Genomic DNA, 22450 nt, shown 5'->3' on the forward strand with positions numbered 1-22450 from the left:
CGTACAGAAGATCTGCCAGCAGTTTCATTTTGTACAAAAAACAGACCCCTCATTTCTATAGTCCCTGAGCCAATTATACAGGACAAAAGACCCCATGTTTCTTATACTGTTCTGTGACCAGAATTTATAAAGAAATGAAGTACAGTTTGGTAAATATTGGTGTTGTCTGTAATGAGTCACCAATAAAGATATGATGTATCCCAGAAGCAGGATTATAAGCATCATATTATAAACACTAATACTGACGGGGACCAACTTACAGACTTAACTGGAAAAGCTTCACAGTAAACTAGTGAGCTTTTTAAAACTCAAATATTTATTGAGCTTCTACTTCGTACCACTCATTGTGATAGACGCTGGGGGATACAGTAATTAACAAGACAGATGTGGTCCTGATCTTAAAATAATGCATTAGGAAGCCATTATTGACAGACTAAATACTCACAGCATGTGCCAAGGATTGCATATATGTTTGATGTTTGCAGACCTCGAATTAGCAGAATATGAACTTGTAGGTAAATATCCCATTTCTGATATAGTTGCCTTTTGGTTGAGGAAGCCTGAATGGACTATGTAATTTCAGTGATAGAAAGTATCTAAAAATGGTCTTTACACTTTGAAAACTTGTGTATCATAGAAACCCCCGTCATAATAGTGCCTAATCCAGATATTCTATTTTATTGGTTCCACCTTTGACATGTCATCCACTAAAAGGCCAGACTTAACATATAGTTCTAACCATTTTGAGACTAGTCTGTAATTACCATCTTTTGGGGAATAGAAACCTTAGTTTCTCATCAAAATCCTGTTCTTGGAACATGACTGTACCTCAGATTTGCTCTGTAGTATCACTGTGAAGAAATTTACTTAATTTTTATACGGTTAGTAAGATAACCTTTCAGTTTTGACAATATAATAAAGTACCATTTTTTTTTCTCAAGTGTTATCAGAATTAATTCATGATTTTTTAAATGGCAATTAAAGAGGCATTTGTCCATATCCTGGGTAGTTTGATTGACTCATACTAAAAACAGCAAGAAACCCAAGAGACAGGAAGTAAAAAGCTAGGTTTAAGAAAAAGTAGTAAGTACTCCTCAGTGCAAGGTACTGAGGGAAGTATCAAAATACTCCCCAACCAGTGCACTCCTGATTCTCTATAAAGAACCTAGGCTGCTGTCTGTGGTTGGTTTGCTATTTGTTAAGACCTCCCTCTGGGAGAACAAGTTCTCATTTTAGATATAGATTACTGTGTTTCCCCAAAAATAAGACCTATCCAGAGAATAAGCCGTAGCATGATTCCCCCAGGATATGGAGGGCACGCACCCCTCACATGAGGGTTGTATGATCTGTTTCAGGGAGAAGGGTCCCTTTTCCACAACCTCCTTCAGCTTAAAAGATTCAGTATGCCAAGGTGCCATATTTCGGCACCTAAAATCATGCTATGGCTTATTTTCTGACTAGGTCTTATTTTCGGGGAAATGGTATATTCTTTTAGCAAGAGGTAGTCATTTTGCAGAACTATAGTATTGATCATAAAAAAACCATGCAGAGACAATGGATTGATTTTATCAATCCTGTTCTGTTGATCTTCACATCATAGTACAATAAATGTTTGGTCAGTAGTGTCAGATTGGTAAGTGGCCGGTTTACATTATAATTTAGCACTTTCTATTTTAAAATAGGCTCCCTGCCTCAGGACAACTTGTACACCAAGTGGAAGAAACTTAGCAATTCTAGATCTCCTCACACATCTCTTTTAAACCTGCTTCCTACCAGCAAAGAGTGACACCACAAAGCAAGGAAGACATAGCTGCTCCCTAGCCAGAGGTGAGGGAAGCTCATGGAGCACGGGGCCTGCCCACGTCAGTGCCCTGGCAGTGCGTGGCCTGGTAGATGCACTTCACTCTCCACACACCGCAGATCCCCTGGCATGAACTTCACCTAATTATTAGCCACATTTCGTGGTTTCAGTGGGACATAGGAAATCCATGGACCAGCAAAACCAAATACTGCCCTCTTGTGCATGTTCTTTTTTTCTTCCTTATTAAAATACAATGGAGGGTTGAACACACATTTAGCGAATTTCAGTGGTAGGCAGTCAAGAGAAACGTTTCAACAGAAATATTGTTTCTCAGTTGTTTTTCTGTCAGTTGATGAGAATTTGTCAGTTTTACTTTTTTTAGCCTGACAACTCCAGAAAATTGATGATATTCTTTCTTTCATGGTCTTCATAGAAAGATTTATGACTAAGAGGTAATAGGTATTAGAAGGAAAACTTGCTCTATAATTGTTAGGTAGTAATAAAACACACCAACTCTCTACTGTGGCCGGGCTTCTCTTAGGGCTGCATGTTCCTAGAGAGGTGATATCAACCGTGTGTTGTTTTCGAAGGCTTCAAAATAGAATAAAGTTTGCTAAAAACAGCTCCTAAATTCAGCGTTACCCTTAAAACCTGTTGATCACATAGCAAGTAGGGTCTAGTGACAATTAGCATGCTGCAAGTAAATAAAATATTTAAACATAGAATCTTTGCAACAAAGGACCTTGGGAGATGAAAATTGTATGTTAGGGCACATTTCAGACATGGTATCCATCATTCTCTCATATTTGGATTTTTCTTTCTTAAACCTGTGAAGAAAAGCCTCTTACCCTCTTGATAAGGACTTGGAAGCTTTTGCGGGTGGGGGGCTGCTAGTGTCTGTCTGAGGAGGTACTACTAACTCTTCTATGATAGGTTAACTGCACTATATACATAGACTTTGAATGTTCCTTGATGTTGCGTTTTGAGGGAGAAGTCCCAGGGCTTAACTTCATTCTCCCCTGCCCAGGGGAAAAAGGTCCGTCAGCCAGTGGTAGTTGTCTCCAGAGCAATTGGATTTCCTTTCCCAGGACGAAAGGGCCCTTAGCTGAGATGTAGCCGTGGTTCTGGGGCTGTCATGGGTTTCTTACTGATGCTGTCACATCTTTGCTTCCAGAAGCTCTTGTGAAATTTACCGGTGTTTGGTTTAGATGATTCATTGCTACAGAGATTTGCATCTTAAAGGAAGTCTGAAACAATATCGTGTCTTCGCTGAATAATGGCTGTTTCTGTGAGGCCTTTGAGCCAATGAACTGAGTCAGGAAACCTGAGTTCTGGGTCATGTGACCTTGAGCAAGTCAAGTCTCCTCTGGCTCCTCAACTGTAAAGTTCAAGTCCTCATCCGCAAAATAAAGGGGCTGACTCGGTAATGTTTCCTTCCAGTTTAAAGCTCTTTGGTTCTTTGTTAGGATCTACTCTGTGGTTTATCTAAATTCCTGTGTAATGAGCTGTGTTATGGGATTCCATTGCATTTATGAATTAGGATTCCAAAATTCAACTTCTCATATCTGAATCTTTTAATCTGTTCATAGACCAATATTAATTTTTCCACTTAAAGTTCTTCTCTTTTCACAGGCTTTTCTATTCTGAAACATTTAAGGAGCTGTAAAGCCATGAAGACTTAGTTTCTTCTGTAATTGAACACATTTATATTTTAGCTTTTTCTTACAATCATGTGAACTTTCCAAAAATCTGATTTGGAGAGAGCCATTATGTATATTAAGTCTGTAGAATTAAAAATGAACTCTTATTTGTAAAAAATACATTATTGTAGGACATCTCTTGTTTGTTGTACTATAGTATATTTTATTTATTTTTTTCTTACTATAGTGTATTTTAAAACAAACTTTTAAAGTGTAAATCTGTTGCCAAAGGCATTAAGATAAAGAAAATTTATTATTTAAAAATAATTTTAAACACAATTGTAGTAGGAGACCTAAATACATCATTAACAGCTATGGATAGATCATCCAAACAGAAAATAGGGAAATTTCAGCCCTAAATGACACATTAGATGAAATGGACATAATTGACATTTATAGAGCACTTCATCCTAGAACATCAGACTGTACAAGTGTATTTTGCTCATGTTTTGAGACAGCAAACGTTATTTTCAAATAATGCTTTTTTAAGTACATAATGAGCAGATACTTATTATGAAAAGTATGGGGAAATACAAAAAATATAAAGAAGAAAATTTAAATACCCCTTAATACCATCCTTTAATCATTAATATTTTGGTGTATTTCTTTTCAGTAATTTTTCTGTTATATACATATCTATATACTTTTTTAAACAAAAGGTTACACTGGATATGTAGTCTTGTATTTAATATCATTTATGTGCTCTTTGAAAACATGATTTTAATTATTTAATCCATTTTAAGAATATATTATGCTATAATTTATTACCCAGTACCCTGCATTTAGACATTTAGGTTGACAATTATACTTATTTCAGGTCCTAACTTCACAACTTGATTATGTTGTCACTTTGTAGACAGATACAGGGATGGGGAAAGAGAGAAACGTATTTTGAAAAGCAGTTGTAAAAAGAGTCATAGGTAGTAATATTTTGTAATGTTACATAACCCAATTTAGTTTTATTGAGGTTTTTCATTAGAAAATGAATAGTAACACATTGTAAACTATTTAGAAAACAGTGTGTAAAGAAGAAGATATTTCCATTCATAAATAACCACTGAAAATATTTTGATACATTTACATTAAGTGTTTCTATTTATCTATTTATATTTTCAACATAATCAGAATAACTCGTATATGGTTTCCTAACCTGGCACAAGGAAAAGTTTTGATATTTTTATTTGTCTATATAGGACCCAACTATGTGATTATTTCTGAGGTATTTTTAATTTATCCCTTGGTTTTCTTGATATAGTATCATATGCAAATGATAATTGTATGGCCCTCCTTACCAGTTTGTTTCTTAATTCTCATGTCTCATGTTTTATTGTACTGACTAGGACTTTCAGAAATATGTTAAATTGTAGCAAGAGAAAAAATTGTATTGGGGTTAGTGGGCTCTGCTACCATGTTTCTGATTTACTGGAGATGCTCTTAGAATTTTATTCTTTTATTATTAATGTTACCAGTTACTATTTTCTCAATATTTTATTGTGAAAATTTCAAACACACAGCAAAGTTGAAAGAATTTTACAGTTACCATATAGATTGTACCATTAACATTTTACTATACTTGTTTTTTTAATTTTAATAATTTTTCTTTATTTTTCAATTACAGTTAATATACAATAGCATATTAGTTTCAGGTGTTCAACATAGTGATTAGACATTTATAGAACTTATGAAGTGATCACCCAGTTAAGTCTAGTATGCATCTGATACCCGTACAGTTATTAGAATATTATTGACTATATTCCCGGTGCTGTACTTTACATTCCCGTGACTTTTTTATTAATTTTTTAATTTTTCAATTAAAGTTGACATCCCATATTATATTAGTTTCAGGTGTACAACATAGTGATTAGACATTTATAGAACTTACGAGTGATCACCCCATTAAGTCTTGTACCCATCTGACACCATACATAGTTATAATATTATTGACTATATTCAGTTATTATTGACTATATACATAGTTATTACAGGATAATTGACTATATTCCCTATGATGTACTTTACATCCCCATGATTATTTTTATAACTGAAATGTGTTACAAACCAGTGTTTTGAACTCTGTATCTGGTAGATTATTGCTTGCCTCCATTTTATTTTGTTCTTTTTCTAGAGTTTTGTCATGTTCTCTCATTTGGGATTTGTTTGTCTCCTCCTTTTGTCTGACTCCCTGTGTTTATTTCTATGTATTAGGTAGATCTGCTACATCTCTTGGTCTTGGCAGGGTGACCTTATGTAGTAGGTGTCCTGTGGGGCCCAGTGGCACAGTCTCCCTGGCCACCTGAACTGGGTGTTTTAGAGGGTATCCCTTGTGTGGGTTGTGTGCACCCTCCTGTTGTAGTTGATCCTTGATTACTTTTGGCATGTCAGTGAGTGGGATTGGCCTCAGGCTGACTGGCTGTGAGGGCTGGCCATGACTACAGATGAGCTATTGTGCGGGGGCTGACCCCCACGGAGTGTGAGTCACTTTAGTGGGGCTCTAGTGCCAGCCATGTTTACCCTTTGGGTGTGTTGTTTGTGGAGCTGGTTGGGTGGTGCTGGTGTTCTCGTGTGGTCTGAAGCTGGCCACTGGGTGTGTTGGTTCTGGCACCTTTCTTGGGGGGAGAGGGGGACAGTTTTCCCCCCCTCACCTGGAGATTCTGGCATCTCTTGGAAGGGGCTTTGATGCAGGTCAAGGTCAGCTGCTGCTTGTGCCCAGCTTGGAGCTGTCTGGTTGGAGCTACAAAGTTATATGCAGTTGGTTGTCATTTGTGCTGGACTTGGAGTCTCTTGGGAGAGGCTATCCTGTTAACTGAGGCCAGATGCTACTAGTGTTGGGCTTGGGGCTACCTGATGGGAGTTAATAGTGCAAGTTGAAACTGGTCACCATGTGTTCCTGGCCTAGGGTAGCTTAGCAAGAGGTACAAGGTCACCAAGATCAGCTGCTGATTGTTTAGGGTTGTTGACCTTTGAGGGATTTTAGGAAAGTCTGCAGCACAAGCCAAGGCAGGCTGCTTGTGTGGAGGAGCCCCTGGAAGAGGTTCAGCCCAGCACACAAGTTGGGTGAGGTGGGGTCTCAGGGAATCACAAGGGCAGGGTGAGCAGTGTTAGCCAAGTTAATGGAGTTTTCAGATTAGGCGCCAGCCTGCACTGGGCCGGCTGGGTGGTGGGAGGGTTCAACAAAGGAACAAAAGCACTTGCCAGCACTTCCATCCCCAGAGCGAGCTGTCCCAACCCCTTTCTCTTCAGCCCTCACCCTAAAGCTAGTCAATTTAGTTCTCCCAGTATGTCCCTGGCACTTTTGCAGCTCCTGTCCCTTCTCTGGAGCTTAGGAGGTGTTGTGAGTGAATGAGTCTGTGCTCAGGCCCTTGAAGAGGATGCCTGGGTCTACAACAGCCTCCATCTCACTCAGACTTGAGTCCCTGTTGACTTTCACAGCCAGCTGCTGTGGGGACTCCTCTTCCTGGCTCTGGTGCTCCAGGCTGGGGAGCCTGGTCTAGGGCTGGGACCCCTGCTCCTTGGTGCGGGGGAGACCTCTGCAGCTGAGTGATCCCTCTCAATTCTTAACTGCCACAGATGGCTGTGGCGCCTGCCCGATCCGTGTCTCCGCCCCCCTACTAGTCTCGTCATGGCTTCTTCTTTATATCCTTAGTTATAGGATTTCTATTCAGCTAGTCTCCAGGTGGTTCTCAATGATGATTATTCTATAATTTAGTTGTAATTTGATGTGGTTGGGAGAGGAGGTGAGCACAATATTTACCTATGCTGCCATCTTGCTGGAAGTCTCTACTTGTTTTATTATGTATCTCTTAGCAGATTTTTTAATATCAATAATATTAGTGTTACATTATAGAAATATTTATCTGTACATAATGTTCCAGGATTTCAAAAAAATCAACACTGCACTAATTGATGAAGATACAGATGAATATGGCAGTCTCTTAGCCCCACTTGTCAAGAAGTAACCAATCTAAAAAATTTCAAGAAAGCTTTGAAATGGGAGGTTATTATGAAAACTGTTGAAATGAAACAGTGTTAAGCATAAAAAAAAGGAGGGGGGTAGCAGTCCAGCTGGGATTATAGAAGGAAAAAGAATGAAGTCAGAATTTTTCAATATTTGACCAGACTTCCTAGAGAAGCAAATGCCTTATTCAGCTGACAGACTACTTACTTTCAGAAATAGCTGCTTATTGCAGTTTACTTGCCGGATATATGCCTGTAGTGAAATAAAGTCCATCAATCTATGATAGCTGACTCCCATTATCTCTTAAAACCATCCCACACCTCTCTTCTAGCTTCTGGCAATTGCCGTCAATCCTGGGCATCCCTTGACTTGCAGATGCATCTATCCAGTATCTGCTTCCATTTCCACATTATTTTCTCTGGGTGTGTGTTCTTTTTCTTATAAGGAGAGACTCTCCTTGCATTTAGGGCCCAGTGTGGCCTTCTCTCAGTCTTTACCATGATTACATCTGCAAGGACCCTATTTCCAAATAAGATTGCTTTCTGAAGTTCTGGTTGGACATGAATTTTCCCGTGGTACTATTCGATCCACTACACCCTCAGCAAGAAGTAGTGGACAGAGGATGGGCCAGGAACTCTAGAGGCTTGGCCCTGATCCTAGCCAGTTCTGTAACTTTCGGGAAGTTTGTCATTGTCCCCACTTCTCAAATGAGGTGATTGATCCGTGAATAATCTTTCAAGGTCCCTAATTGTCCTGAAGTCCACATTGAATGATGAAGAGTTCTATGCATGCTGATTTTTAGCTCTGTCCCTTTTACTTCTCTCTGGACTCTGTTTCTCAGGGGTGCTTTAAGGTATGATTACTATGAGAGGGGCTTTGACGTCTTTGGGTAAAGTATAGAATTATCACTACCCTGGTCTGTAAGTGAACTAAAGGTGTTCCTTAGGCCTTTATAGATTAACAAAAGAGGGTTGCTGTACTTAGAGGTTTCCCCATTCCTTTTATCTCTGCCTTTTACTCTGGTGATTTTAAAAAAAGAGAGAGAGAAATAACATTTTAAATTATTTTGTTTGTTGATGAATATCATTTAACACATAGATACTCTGAAGTTGGGACAATTAGGTTCCAAAGTATTTTAGTTTAATGTTATTTTCTTCCCTGCCCACTGTCCAGTAATTTTACTAAATGATGAAGAAATGCACACTGGGTTGTAGATAGTGGGTAGTCTCTGACAATCCAGAAATCTTTGAATTACTGGAATGGTGAGGTTCAAATCTCTCTTCAGGAGAGAGAGTTCGCATAAAGGCACAGGGAAAAAAAATGTTCATTTACATGGCATTATCCCTTGCTTAGCGAGTCAGCCCCTGTCTTTTCTATATGCTAAGACACAAAAGGAGGAATTTTCTGGCTGCAATTTTTATAGACTTCAGTGTTATTGAAATGAAAGTGCCTCAAGGACATTTCCATTTGTTACTAGCTTATGGTTTCTCATCTCATGTAAATTATTTTGCCACTTTTCATTTTAATTCTTTGCTGTCATTGTCTGGCAAAACGATCATTTGGTTTCTCTCTGTGAAGATATTCACTGATCACTCAGCTGACAATGTCCTTTGTCTATAAAAGTGTAGTGCCCTGCATACTTATTTTATCACTTTTGTATTGTTACCTGTAGATTTCTGTTTACATCCCCCCACCCCCTTTCTTTTTGTCTTAGAAAATGTCTAGGGCTATAAACATTCTTATATGGGACAGAAGTATTTTTTGAACTCTGGAGTTCCAGTTCAGAAACAGGACCCTTGAAGATTCTTAGAACCAAGTTCTCCTACAATTTATCTGCCTGGTAACAGTAGAAATATCTATTCCTTCAACATAATCTAAAGGTTAAATGCTTGAAGGTAAATAATAAATAGTGTGAACTATTCCTAATGCTACCTTTGGGGTGGGGATGGGGGGATGCCTAAACCCAGCGGTGAGGCTATCTTGAGTGCGTTCTATTTACCATTCTGAAAAACCCCTTGAATCTCACCTTTCCTATTTCCATACCTCAACCTACTTCAGACCCTCTCCTAACTGGCTTCTGCCTCCAATATCACCAGAGATACTGCCCTACAAAAAGAAGTTTGATCATATAATAGCCCTGCTTAAAAACCTTCTCTCCCAGTTGCCTAAAAAGTTAACTGCAAACTCTGTTGTACTCTTTAAAATCTGGACCCAGTGGTTTTCTTCAGTTTGATCCCATAGTGCAATATATTCCAACCACACTGAACTCCTTCCCACCTCAGAACACGGTAAGCTCTTTCGTGACTCCCTTTATGCATGTGGCTTCCTCCACCTCATATTATTTCCCTTTACCCACCCTCCCTGTTCTCACTACCCTGCACAAATGTTGATTCCTCCTGCTCCCATATACTCATACTCATAACACCAACATAGTCCATTTTACAATGCTTAATAATGTGTTTCGTTACATACAGATATCCCCTGGTGGCTACAGTGGGAAATGTAGTCTAGTTCATCTTTGCTATCATGTGGCCAATTGCCAGGTATAAACTACGAGTCAGTCAACATTTTTGGGGTGACTAAATGAAAGATTAATTATGTCTAAAATCAAAGTCATTAGACCTATTTCCCAACTTTATTGATAGCCCATTGGTTGTAGACTGTACAAAAATAAATAAACGGGCAGCCGGTTAGCTCAGGAGGTTAGAGCACAGTGCTCATAACACCAAGGTTGCCAGTTCGATCCCCGCATGGGCCACTGAGATGCGCCCTCCACAACTAGATTAAAACAATTACTCAACTTGGAGCTGATGGGTCCTAGAAGAACACAGTGTTCCCCAATAAAATTTAAAATACATACATGCATACATACATAATACATACATACATACATACATACATACATACATACTATATTAAAGTAATTGTATTCAGCCATATCTTAGTCTAAACCCCCGGATTATACCTGGAGAAGATAGTGTACAATATGGTGAGATCCCAACTGACTTTCTCCTGAAAGTGATATTCTTGGTTTCACGAAAAGCCTTAACTGAAACCATCATTTTCTGTGTATTCACCTTTCTTCCTTCAACCATCCACTGATGAAACAGTTACTTACTGAATGTGTGTTACACACCAAGCAGATTCCTTGGGCTTAGAAAGCTCCTCTATGAGCAAACTAGATGGAAACTGTAATTGTTGTCTTCATTGATGCTTCCTTTTTCTGAGCAGTTACCATGTCCTTTTTCACAGAGCACGTATGAAAAAGACTTAGGGGATTTTTGTTGACATTAAGTTCAGATAAGTCAGTAATACGATGTGGTCCTTGGGTGACCATATCATTTATTGTCTAAAATGAGATACTTTGGGGGAGTGACAGGGAGTTTATTAATAACCCAAGATAACAGCACCATCTCAGGCAAACCAAGGTGAATGATCACCCTATAGATAACCCCTCTAGTGTAATCAGATTGCATTACTAGCTGCCTTCTGTTTTCTAAGCACATCTTAGATTTTTATGCCTTTATATCTTTGTCTTTACTGTTAACTTTGCCCTTTCCTCTCCAATGCCTAGAGTCTGTGCATCCCTCAGAAGCCTGCCCAATTCAGTAAGCTTTCCTTGATCAGCCTCGTCCATGGAGATATCGCTCCACCCTGAAGTTATTTAGCATATCATTTATATACTTAATTAGCAACTAGATGTATTCTGGATTGTCACCATTATGTTAGTGCTTTGATTCTTTCTATTTTTTAACTTTTTCACATCTCCCTCAACTGAACCGTGTGTTCTTAATATCAGGGTCCATATTTTGAACTTATGTCTACTCCTCAAGCACAGTACCTTATTCATATTCTTGTATTACATACTTATTAAATATTTTATTTCCTGGCCTACCTTTGTCTTTCCTAAGAACACCTCTTCCACTTTACATCAATATTGCATGTCTGCCTCCCCTTCTCCCCCCCCAAAAAAGCTTTAAGAGCTTTGCAATGAAAAATTTTAATAATAATTAAAACTTAAATTCTTTAAACTTAAATATTTACCATGCGGTATCTTAAAATATGTCATTTTGTCAGTTTACATATTACTGTCTATCTTTAATTAATATTATTAAATATTAAAGACTTACTGAAAGAGAAAAAGATGAAAGTGGTACTCATAGTGCAGTGTATATACCCACTGTGGAGCAGCATATTTTGATGAAGCTAATGTTTTCAATGGGCCTATATATGTTAATTATTTAAAAAAAATAGGTGTTTAAGAAGAAAGGATTATTTGCCAGGCTTAGAGATTTAATACTATAGTGAATGAATGCTTATATTCTTGTAATTTTGATTTGGAAGAAGTTACTGGTTTATTTTTACTCTGATCTTCATTTCATATAGATAGGCCCTACAAATATAGATTAAAAATTATTTTTAAAACTCAAGTCATATATGTCATGAATAATTACAAATAATAATTTAGCTTCCAAAAATAATATGGCTTTATTCTGTTAGTCCCTAGTATAGCAATCACAGTCCTAATATTTTTGCTGCTCCAAATGCACTTCCCAAACATATAATGTTTATGGAGTTGCGTTAATCATTAAACTAGTTCTTAATTGTTTCAGTGTTTTCCCAGTTTTTATTGAAAAGAAATTTATAAAAATAGCATATGTTCATTTTAAAAATTCATGAAAATCAATCTTAATTACCACCAATATTTTCCTGTATTCCACCCACACCCAGTATTTGTAATGGTCGAGACCCTGTTGGAATAACTCTATACCCCTGATTGTCAACAGTTCATTTACATTGCTTTTGGAGGCCCCTACTTTGGGCTGGTGGTGACTTTGTTCATCATTATTGACGTGTCAACATTATCATCAATGAGAAGTGCATATACGGATGAGTCAGACTTGCACCCTGGCCTCAGATGGACTTCATTGTACTAGAAAGAGATGTATATAGTGATAACTATAATACAAGATGAAAGAGGTACAAAAGAGGAACAGATGAAGTGGTGTAGGATTCGTAGGGTGAGGAAAATATTTACTTTTGATTACTCCAGAGGTAATATTTGAGGTGTTTCCTGAAAGACAAGATTTGGTTGGGGGAGGGAGGCAAAAAGCAGGTATACTGGCAGGAGAAAGGCACAAAGAGGAAGGTAATTTACAAGGTTATTCCATTTTCCTAGACTATAGTGTGCACATTGGAGAGTAGCAGCAGATAAAAATGCAAAGGTAGTTTGGGAGAGAACTCCGAACACCTCTATAATAAATCTTTAAAAAATTTCGAACAGAATAGTGGCATGACTAGAGATGTGCATGAGGATATTAATCAGACATTAGAGGAGGTACAGTGTCAGTCACAGGCTATGCAGTACCACTAATTATAACATCTATCCTGATTTTGGAGATTATAATAATGAAGAAATGTATATCATAAAATCAATGAAATTAATTGCAGGGGTACAGGGAAAAGATGGGGTATGCAAGAAAGAAAGGAGAGAGTTGAGAAAATGAAAGAAGGGGGGATGAGATCAGAGACACAAGTGGGGAAGTAGACCATGAAGAAGAGGAGAATGTACCTTCTTCTGCCATGGGATGAAGAAATGAACAAGCAGTGACACAGAAGTTGAGAAGCTAAAAACATTAAGTAAACTCATATCCTCCATCTCTTGGTAAGAGGCAGCAAAGTCATTTGTAAAAAAAAAAATCACAGTACTGGGTTTGAGGTCTTGGGACTTAAGAGTGAAACGATTTCAGGTGAGTGGAGCATGAAAGAGTATTAAATACAGTTGGTCAGAAAGGACTAAAACTAAAAGACCCTGATACCAAAACTAGACAAAGACACTACAAAGAAATTATAGGCCAGTATCCCTGATGAACATAAATGCAAAAATTCTCAACAAAATATTAGCAAATGGAATTCAGCAATACATTAAAAGGATCAGACACCATGATCAAATGGGATTTATTCCTGTAATGCCAAGTTGGTTCAGTATCCATAAATCAATTAACGTGCTAGACCACCTAAACAAAACGAAGGATAAAAATCATATGATGGTATCAATAGATGCAGAAAAAGCATGTAACAAAGTCCAACATCCATTTATGATAAATACTCTGAGCAAGTGGGGATAGAGGGAACATATTTCAAAATAATAAAAGCCATATGTGACAAACTCACAGCTAACATTATACACAAGAGTGAAAAGCTGAAACCTTCTTCAAGATCAGGAATAAAACAAGGATGTCCACTTCTACCACTTTTATTCAACATAGTATTGGAAGTCCTAGCCACAGCAATCAGACAAAAAAAAAAAAAGAGAGAGAGAGAGAGAGAGAAAAGGCATTCAAATTGGAAAGAAAGAACTAAAGCTGTCATTATTTGTAGATGATATGATACTATATATAGAGAGAACCCTAAAGATTCCACCAAAAAACTTATCAGAACTACAAATTCAGTAAAGTAACAGGATACAAAATTAATATTCAGAAATCTGTTGCATTTTTATACACCAATAAGGAACTGTCAGAAAGAGAAATTAAGAAAACAATCCCACTTACAATTACATCAAAAAGAATAAAATGCCTAGGAATAAATTTAACCAAGAAGGTAAAAGACTTGTACTTGGAAAATTATAAGACACTGAAGAAAGAAATTGAAGAACAAATAAATGGAAGGCTATACCGTGCTCATGAATAAGAAGACAGTATTGATAAAATGTCCATGCTAACCAAAGCAATCCTCCCTATCAAATACAGTGGCATTTTTCACAGAACTAGAACAAATAATCCTAAAATATATATGGAACCACAAAAGACCCTGAATAGCCAAAGTCATCTTGAGAAAAAAGAACAAAGTTGGAGGTATCATGCTACCTGATATCAAACTACTACAAGGCTATAATAATCAAAACAGCATGGTACTAGGATAAAAACAGACACACAGATCAATGGAACAGAATAGTGAGTCCAGAAATAAACCATTCCTATATGGTCAATCTATGACAGAGGAGCCAAGAATATACAATGGGGTAAAGGCAGTCTCTCTAATAAATGGTGCTGGGAAAACTGGACAGATACATGCTAAAGAATGAAACTGGATCACATGGATCTAACTCAAAATGGATTAAAGACTTAAATGTAAGACCCAAAACCGTAAAACTCCTGGAAGAAAACATGGGTAGTAAACTCTTTGATACCACTGTTAATTTTTTTGGATGTCCTCTCAGGCGATGGAACCAAAAAAAATAAACATGCGACTACATCAAACTAAAGAGTTTTTACACAGCGAAGGACAGCAACAAAATGAAAACACACCCTCCTGAATGGAAGAAGATATTCACCAATGATACATCTGTTAAGGGGCTAATATCCAAAATATATAAGGAACTCATACAACTCAACAACAAAAAAAGAATCCAATTAAAAAGTGGACAGAGGACCTGGATACACATTTCTCCAAAGAAGACATACAGATGGCCAGTAGATATATGAAAAGATGCTCACCATCACTAATCATCAGAGAAATGCAAATAAAACCACAATGAGATATCACCTCACTCCTGTCAGAATGCCTATCATCAATAAATCAACAAACAAGTGTTGGTGAGGATGTGGAGAAAAGCGAACTCTTGTGCACTGTTGGTGGGAATGTATTAATAAATGGGAGTAGCCACCAGGGGAAATAATATAAAGGTTCCTCAAAAAATTAAAAATAGAACTACCATATGACCCAGTAATTCCACTTCTGAGAAGAAATCCATAACACTAATTCAAAACGATATTACACTTTTGGGCTGGCTGAGCGGCTCAGTTGGTTAAGTGTTGGCTTAAGAGCGTGAGCTCTGAGCAACAGGGCCACCGGTTTGATTCCCACATGGGCCAGTGATGCTGCGCCCCAGCTGAGCTGCCGCTGAGCTGCCAACAGGTGGCAGGATGGCTCAGCTGGGGTAACAACAAGATTGNCTGAGCTGCCAACAGGTGGCAGGATGGCTCAGCTGGGGTAACAACAAGATTGCCTGTTCGATGGTGGGCTACACCCACCCACAACTAAGACTGAACTCGGCACCTTGAGCTGAGCTGCCGCCCAGATGGCTCAGTGGATAGAGCATGCGCTCTTAACAACAAGGCTGCTGGGTTCAACTCCTGCATGGGATGGTGGCTACACCCACCTGCAGCTAAGATTGAACACAGCACCTTGAGCTTAAAAAGGCCATGATCTGCCAACGGGCAGCCAGATGGCAACTGGCGCCCTCCACAACAAAGATTGAAGAACAACAACTTGGCTGGTCCCCCTCCCCAATTCCCCAACACTGTTCCCTCCCAAAATTTCCCAATAAAAAAAATCTAAAAAAAAAAAAAGATATTATACTTTTATGTTCATTGCTGCATTATTTACAATAGCCAAGACTTTGAAGCAACCTAAGTTCCCATCGATAGGCAAATTCATAAAGATGTGGTACATATATACAAAGGAATATTATTCAGCCATAAAAACGAATGAAATCTTGCCATTCGCAACAATGTGGATGTACCTAGAGAGTATTATGTCAAGTGAAAAAAGTCAAAGACAAATACCATATGATTTAACTTATATGTAGACTCTAAAAAACAAAATAAATGAACAAACAAAATAGAAACTCATACAGACAACAAACTGATGATTGCCAGATGGGAGGGGGGTTGGGGAATGGGTAAAAAAGATGAAGGGCAAGAAGTACAAATAGCCAGTTATAAAAATAATCACGGGGATGTAAAGTACGACATAGGAAATATAGTCAATAGTATTGTAACAACTGTTTATGTTGTCAGTTGGGTACTAGATTACTTCGTTATATAGATGTCTAATCACTGTGTTGTACACCTGAAAGTAATATAGTGTATGTCAACTGTACCTGAAATTTTTTTTTTAATATTTTTAACAAAATAAAGGACTAAAATGAGGAGCCCAGTTAAGATTGAAAAACGTGGGTTTTTAAAGAAACCACCTGGCTCTATTTAATGATTTTGTCCAGGAACACTTGGGACCCTGCGAGAAGGATGGAAGAAAAGGAATGGAAGGTGTTTTCTGCAGGGTAGGAGATAGGCTGGATAGGTATGGTGGAGGGACAGAAAAACTAAATAAGTTTCTTCTTAGGGATATTGTTGATTTGACTCACCCTGGCGTGATGACTAAGAAATGAGAGGTGAGGCCAGAAGAGTAATAGATAAACAGATTTTTCTTTTAACATGGGGTAGGGGTTGTTAAAGGGATTTGAGATTGTAAAGAAGGTGAAGAATATTTTGAAAAGGAGGAGTAGGTAAGCAGGAAGTTGATTGGGGAATTTCAGAATTTATGGAGGTAAAATTCTGAGGGTTGTGTCCGGAAAATGTGTTGTCCTTTTACAACACAGATGGGAACATCATCTCTTTGTGGCTTGAAAATCTCCGTTTCAGGGTGAAGTCATTACTAAAAGTGCAGACCAGGCTCGTCAGAGCCTAGCCCCATCCAACTTTCCCAGGCAAACAAGTCTTCATCTTTGTCTTGTGAACCCTCTAGTCTAACCACACTGAATGAACGCCTCTGTCTGCCCAGAATCGTGAAAGCTGTTACCTGCTTTGTCTTTGCACTTGCTGTTCCCCTTACCTGAAATGCTCTTCCTGCTCTTCTCTGCCATGTAAACTCTGCCCATCTTCCAGACCTAACTCAGATGGCACTTCCTCTGCCCAGTCCTCTCAGGCTCCTGCGACCAGCATTGGGCATGTCTTCATGTTTGCTGACCCAGTACTGTTCAGACATCCTGTGGAATTTACCAAAGTATATTGATTTATGTCTCTCTCCAGTAGACTGTGAACTCCTTGAAGCCAGAACCTAATTCTCTTCTTTACCACAGTGCGAGCACATAATACTAGGGGTTTTAATATCTGCTTTTGTTGTCTTTGTTGTTGAATTTGAAATGAATGAGCTAACACAGTGCCTCTCAAATGTTAGTGTGTGTTCGAATCACCTGGAGATCCTGTTAAAATTCAGATTCTGACTTAGTCTGAGATTCTGCCCTTCTAACAAGCTCCCAGGTGATGCCAGTGCTTCTGGTTCATGGAACTAATCCAGGGTGTCTTCGCCCAAGTAAATGGTGGAAGGGGAGGAAAGACAAAGGTGACTAGGAGTGTGGCAGCAGAGCAGCTATAGGGACAGAGACTTGAAAAAAGTCGTCAGTATCAACACCGGAGTCCTGAAAGTGACAGCAGAAAATCACGTGGGAAGAGATGGTTAAATCATGGAATAAGCAGGAGACCCTTGTGGAGGACAGCAGTTGACAAGACTGGGATGCTAAGTTCTCTGACTTAGGTTTTAGAAAAGGAGAGTTTGTTCCGTGCTGGCAGCTGCTGTGTCGGAACTGCAGCAAAGGAAGCTCTCCGGGGAGAAGGTGGGGGAAGAGGATGGAGGTGTCAGAAGCCGGGCTTGGGGGTTCACAGGAAGAGTTGGAGCCTCCGGTGTTTCTTCCCAGTAGAGTGGCATTTCCACCAATGCAGACAGCAGGGTGAGGAAATGGGGAAAGCTGCATTCTAGGGGAGGGAAGCCCCTAAAGTAGTGGGAGGTGCTAGACTTTGGCAAGGGATCATTTCCTCATCTTAAGTTTCCTGATTCAAAGTATGGAAATTCTCTTTCTTTTTTTAAACTCATAAGATGACAGAAAAAGTAACACTAATAATCTTTCTGTACCCACATATCGTCTCACAGGTCTGATAATGCTAAGGACGGGTTCAGTAAACCTAATTTCTTTTAAGTGCTATTGTACAGAATATATGCTTTTTTTTAACATAGGGAAAAGACAAAAAGAAAGAAATGTTTACACCTCCTCCCACCAATCCCCTGCCCCCACAATGAAGTGATCAATACTTACAGCCTGGAGTGTACTCTTCTAGCTTTTATCCATGCAAATTGAAGTGCACATTGACAGGAATTCTTCAAATTCCATAATGGTGTTTTTTGCCTGCACATTATTCTGCAGATTGTTTTTCTCACTTAGGAATATGTCATAAACATCTCTCCAGGTCAATGGATAGAGCTCTAACTTATTTTTTTTTTCTAGTCATTTTTAAATAGCTGTGTATAAATATAGATATCCCATAATTTGTTCTGCCATTCTCCCACTGATGGAAAATTGGGTAATTTCCAGTTTTTGCTACTACAAACAATATGACACACAAAAGAAGTCCTATTGTTACCAGTGCCTCAATGACAGAACTCTCTGACTTCAGCCAGCCGTACATATTACAAGTAACTTTTGTATCAAGGACATTTTTAAATGAAGCACAGCAGTAGCTAGGCCTCTGCTATCCAATCTAGTAGCCCCTTGCCTCATTTAGCTATTTCAATTTGAATTTGCTGAAATGAAATAAAATTAAAAATTCACTTCCTCAGCCACATCAGCCTCATTTCAAGCGCTCAGCAACCACATGTGAGTAGTGGGTACCGTATTGGACAGTACAGAACGGGCCACTTCCATCCTCACAGAGAAGTCCACTGGAGAGCCTGGTCTAGACACTGCAATGTTACATGCTAAAGAAGACGTACTTTTCAGTGGGCTGGTGTTGTAATGAGAGCACATTTTAAAAAGTACAAACTCTGTGTTTTCATCGGTTGCCTCTGCAGTTACTTCAATGAGAATCAATACCCAGATGAAGCAAAGAGAGAAGAAATTGCAAATGCTTGCAATGCAGTTATACAGAAGCCAGGTAAGCACCACTTTGCTCTGTGGTGACGCTCTCAGCTTCAGGTCATCATTTAGGACACTAAGTCTCCCCTTACTCGTCCCAGCTGGGTGCTGTCAGCGCCATCTGGGCCATCCTCGTGTGGATAATCACTGCCTTGCCCTGTTCAAACCATACGACTTGGGGATGTGATTATGCTACCCCAAATCAAATGTTCTCATGGGAAGGTTTCCAGGGGGTGTCCCTGCTTAAGAGATGAGACCTTTCATTTGTTTTTTTAAAGACTGTATAGATTTCTTTTTCCGAAAAGAAAGCATCAATACGTCAATTAGAAAATAATTTTAGTTTGGAATATTTAAGCAGGGTTTGGTAATGAAAAGATTAATTTTTTAAAAATAATTGTAAATTGTATAATTCTGTATTGCTGTTTGAAGAAAGAACTCTTTTTGGGGCTGGCTTTTGTCTCCTCTCCATACTGGGATGACTTCTGCTTAGCTAGGAAGGACTTAGGGTAATTCAATTCTGAAGTCCTACTGGCCCTATGCAAGCCCGCAGAGCCACGGAAACACTCATGCCTCCTCTTCCATGTGCTGAGATATTCCACATTTTACGGTCTTGTTACCAGAAACCATTTTCAGTTAAGATGATCCAATCGATCTTCATTTAGCCGGTTAATTTGATTGGCTTAAAGGCTATAAACGAATGTATCAATGCTTTATAGTAATTAAATTATAATTTATTATCCCTTAGCTAAAAGCCAGACTGCTAGCTATCGAGACCCTACAAACTCAGCTCCAACGACATCTAAACCCTTATTTCACACACGCCAGAGTGCCAGCCCTAAGGCTACAGGAACCCAAACTCTTCCTGCAAAACACTTTACCCCTAAATCATTAAGGCCCTCACCTATTTTCCAGTTTCTCCACGCACTGTGGAGTCAAAGTTGAAACAGAAAAGGCCAGGAGAAGAGGGGACCGTTCAGGTGGGCCCTTGTTGGCAGGCTTGGTGCTGTTCCTAAGAAGTCCCATGTGACAGCAAAGAAGATAATAAATCTAACATGCAACCTGAACTGTGCTGTGTTCCAGCATAGTTACAGTAATGGATGGTCACAGTGACCCTTAGTCTCCAAGAAAACCTGAGTAACATCCTGTCTTAAGACAACAAAGTCTTAAAGATGTAAGTAAACTGTAGCTATCTGGAAACTTGATAAAGAATAACATATTCATCTAGAATGATGCTTATTAAATGAAGCCTCCATGTACTGCCATGTGAACTTCAAACCCTAGCAGACTGACTTTTTGGAATTCTTTAATATTGTATTTAATATTGGAATTCTTTTAATATTGTGTGGCTTTCTAAATTGAAGCATTGTATGTGACTAGTTGCTATTTGTGTAGTTCTGTTTATTCAGTAATAACTTGAGTGTGAACATAGTACAAGGTAATAAAAAAAAAAAATTCCCCCTGTATCTGTTATTCCAGTAAGAAATGCAATCAAAAGAACTCTTAAAAAGTATTATCCCTTAAAATTAGTCTCAGATACAGATTATCTGAATTTTATCGCATGCATTCACAGGCAAAAAACTGTCAGATCTGGAACGAGTTACCTCCCTGAAAGTATATAATTGGTTTGCTAACAGACGGAAGGAGATCAAGAGAAGAGCCAATATCGGTAATGTATCAGAAAGGCTGCTTTCTCCTTTCACAGTTACGAGCCTGTGCTTAAGAGTGACTTCAGTCCGGAACTGCAGGCCTAAATTATCCTAAATGTTAAAGCCCAGTAAGAATTGCACTTGTATTTTTCTTTGTTGTATTTTTAATAACCAAAAGTTAGTATTATTAAACTATTTGTGTTATAATAATAATGGCATTATTATTTCTAACACTCATTGTTCTTAGAATTGTTCTGGAATCTAGAATTAGACATGGTCTCTGAGCAACTACTCCTGTGGTGCATACTACAGATCCCTGTAAGGTCTCGCGAGGGAGGCGACGTGATACCCTAAGCTTCTTTATTATCGCTGGGCTATGACGTCAGTATTAAGAAACATCTGATTACTAGAATTGGAATGAAACTTAGTAGACAGGGAACATAGCAAAAGGCAGAGATTTGAAAAAGAGATCCTTTAAAAAATGTGAATTGATGTGATTGGGGCGGGGGATTGGTTTTGAGCTTCTAAAATTGTATCTCACTTATAAACTTACCCCTCTTCATCACTACCAATCTCAAGTGCTGTACAGAACCCCAAGACTGGAGGGCTGTGTAACAGTCAGCCACATGTCCAGCCACAGGGGCTTCAGAATGGCGGAAATGCCGCCCCCCTCCTCCCGACCTGTGTGCAGCTGCAGCTTAAAAGAAAACGCAGAGCCATCTAGGTTCTCGTTTACTGACATTCTAATTTCCTCAACATAAAAATTAATTTGGTGCTTAGGCCATTATGATGATGTAACAGATAATTTAGGGATCCATTTGCTTTTTTCGAAGAAGCAGCAATCCTGGAGAGTCATGGGATAGATGTACAGAGTCCTGGAGGCCATTCCAACAGCGATGACGTCGACGGAAATGACTACTCAGAGCAGGTGAGCGGCTGAGCGTCGGTTCTTGGCCACGGAGTGGGTGGGACAGCGTGACAGTTCAGTTCTGTGAATGCGTGTGGTATGGGGTGGGGGAGAGGAGACATCTGATGTCCCTCCACTGTGCTCATGTGACTAGTAAGATTTTCATGTAATTAGAAAGGAATGTGGTAAGATGCAGTTGTCCTGTTGAATGTGTGAGAAATCGTTATTCACCCACATGGATTTATTGTCATACAACAGGATACTTGGCAAGTACGCAATGGGGAGGAGGAGGAGGGAAGAAGTTCAGAGGGAGGCAGAGAAGCAGAGAAGGTAGAAGAAGAGAGGAGGATCTGATCCAAACAAGCAAGTTACACCATTCACCACACACACACTCGATGTTTGAGAGATACTAGGGGCGACTGGGTAGCTGTGGTCCGTGCCTCAGACGTGCACCCGCACAGCACACCGTGCCAGGTCCCACCCACTACGGCCCCGCTGCAGTGGGAACCCTTATGCCGAGACAAGTGGCTCTTCCTGAGTCCCCGGCACATTGACACACATCCTCTCATCAATGCATGTCTCTCACCTCACCCTGACTTACTCTTCATTGCTTGGGGGAAAAAATATATTTAACTGTAGCCACTGGATGGAAAAATTCAGGAACCAAGAATGTGGGAGTTTTTCCCCCCACATATCTGGTGACATGTCATTAAAATTTTTTATAGGATTTAAGATTCATTTCCATATGG

The 22450-nt window shown here is 39.0% G+C and overlaps 1 protein-coding gene across 15 annotated transcripts in view; it reads left to right on the forward strand.

Moving 5' to 3' along the window:
• HMBOX1 (homeobox containing 1) overlaps positions 1-22450 on the forward strand; it is a 189035-nt gene that overhangs the window by 151415 nt on the left and 15170 nt on the right. For 5 of the 15 annotated variants that reach the window (XR_002123222.1, XM_019636140.1, XM_019636147.1 and 2 more), the window contains exons 7-9: positions 19085-19167; positions 20719-20814; positions 21628-21722. Coding sequence is in view for 14 of the 15 variants with exons in the window: in XM_019636140.1 (XP_019491685.1) it covers positions 19085-19167; positions 20719-20814; positions 21628-21722 (274 nt within the window). In the remaining variant the exon portion in view is untranslated. Of the gene's footprint in view, positions 1-19084; positions 19168-20718; positions 20815-21627; positions 21723-21959; positions 22065-22450 lie in introns of all 15 variants that reach the window. The other 10 variants (XM_019636135.1, XM_019636139.1, XM_019636138.1 and 7 more) reach the window with 8 other exon arrangements.

This window comes from Hipposideros armiger, unplaced genomic scaffold, assembly GCF_001890085.2.
Source record: "Hipposideros armiger isolate ML-2016 unplaced genomic scaffold, ASM189008v1 scaffold_27, whole genome shotgun sequence".
Classification (NCBI taxonomy): Eukaryota; Metazoa; Chordata; class Mammalia; order Chiroptera; family Hipposideridae; genus Hipposideros; species Hipposideros armiger.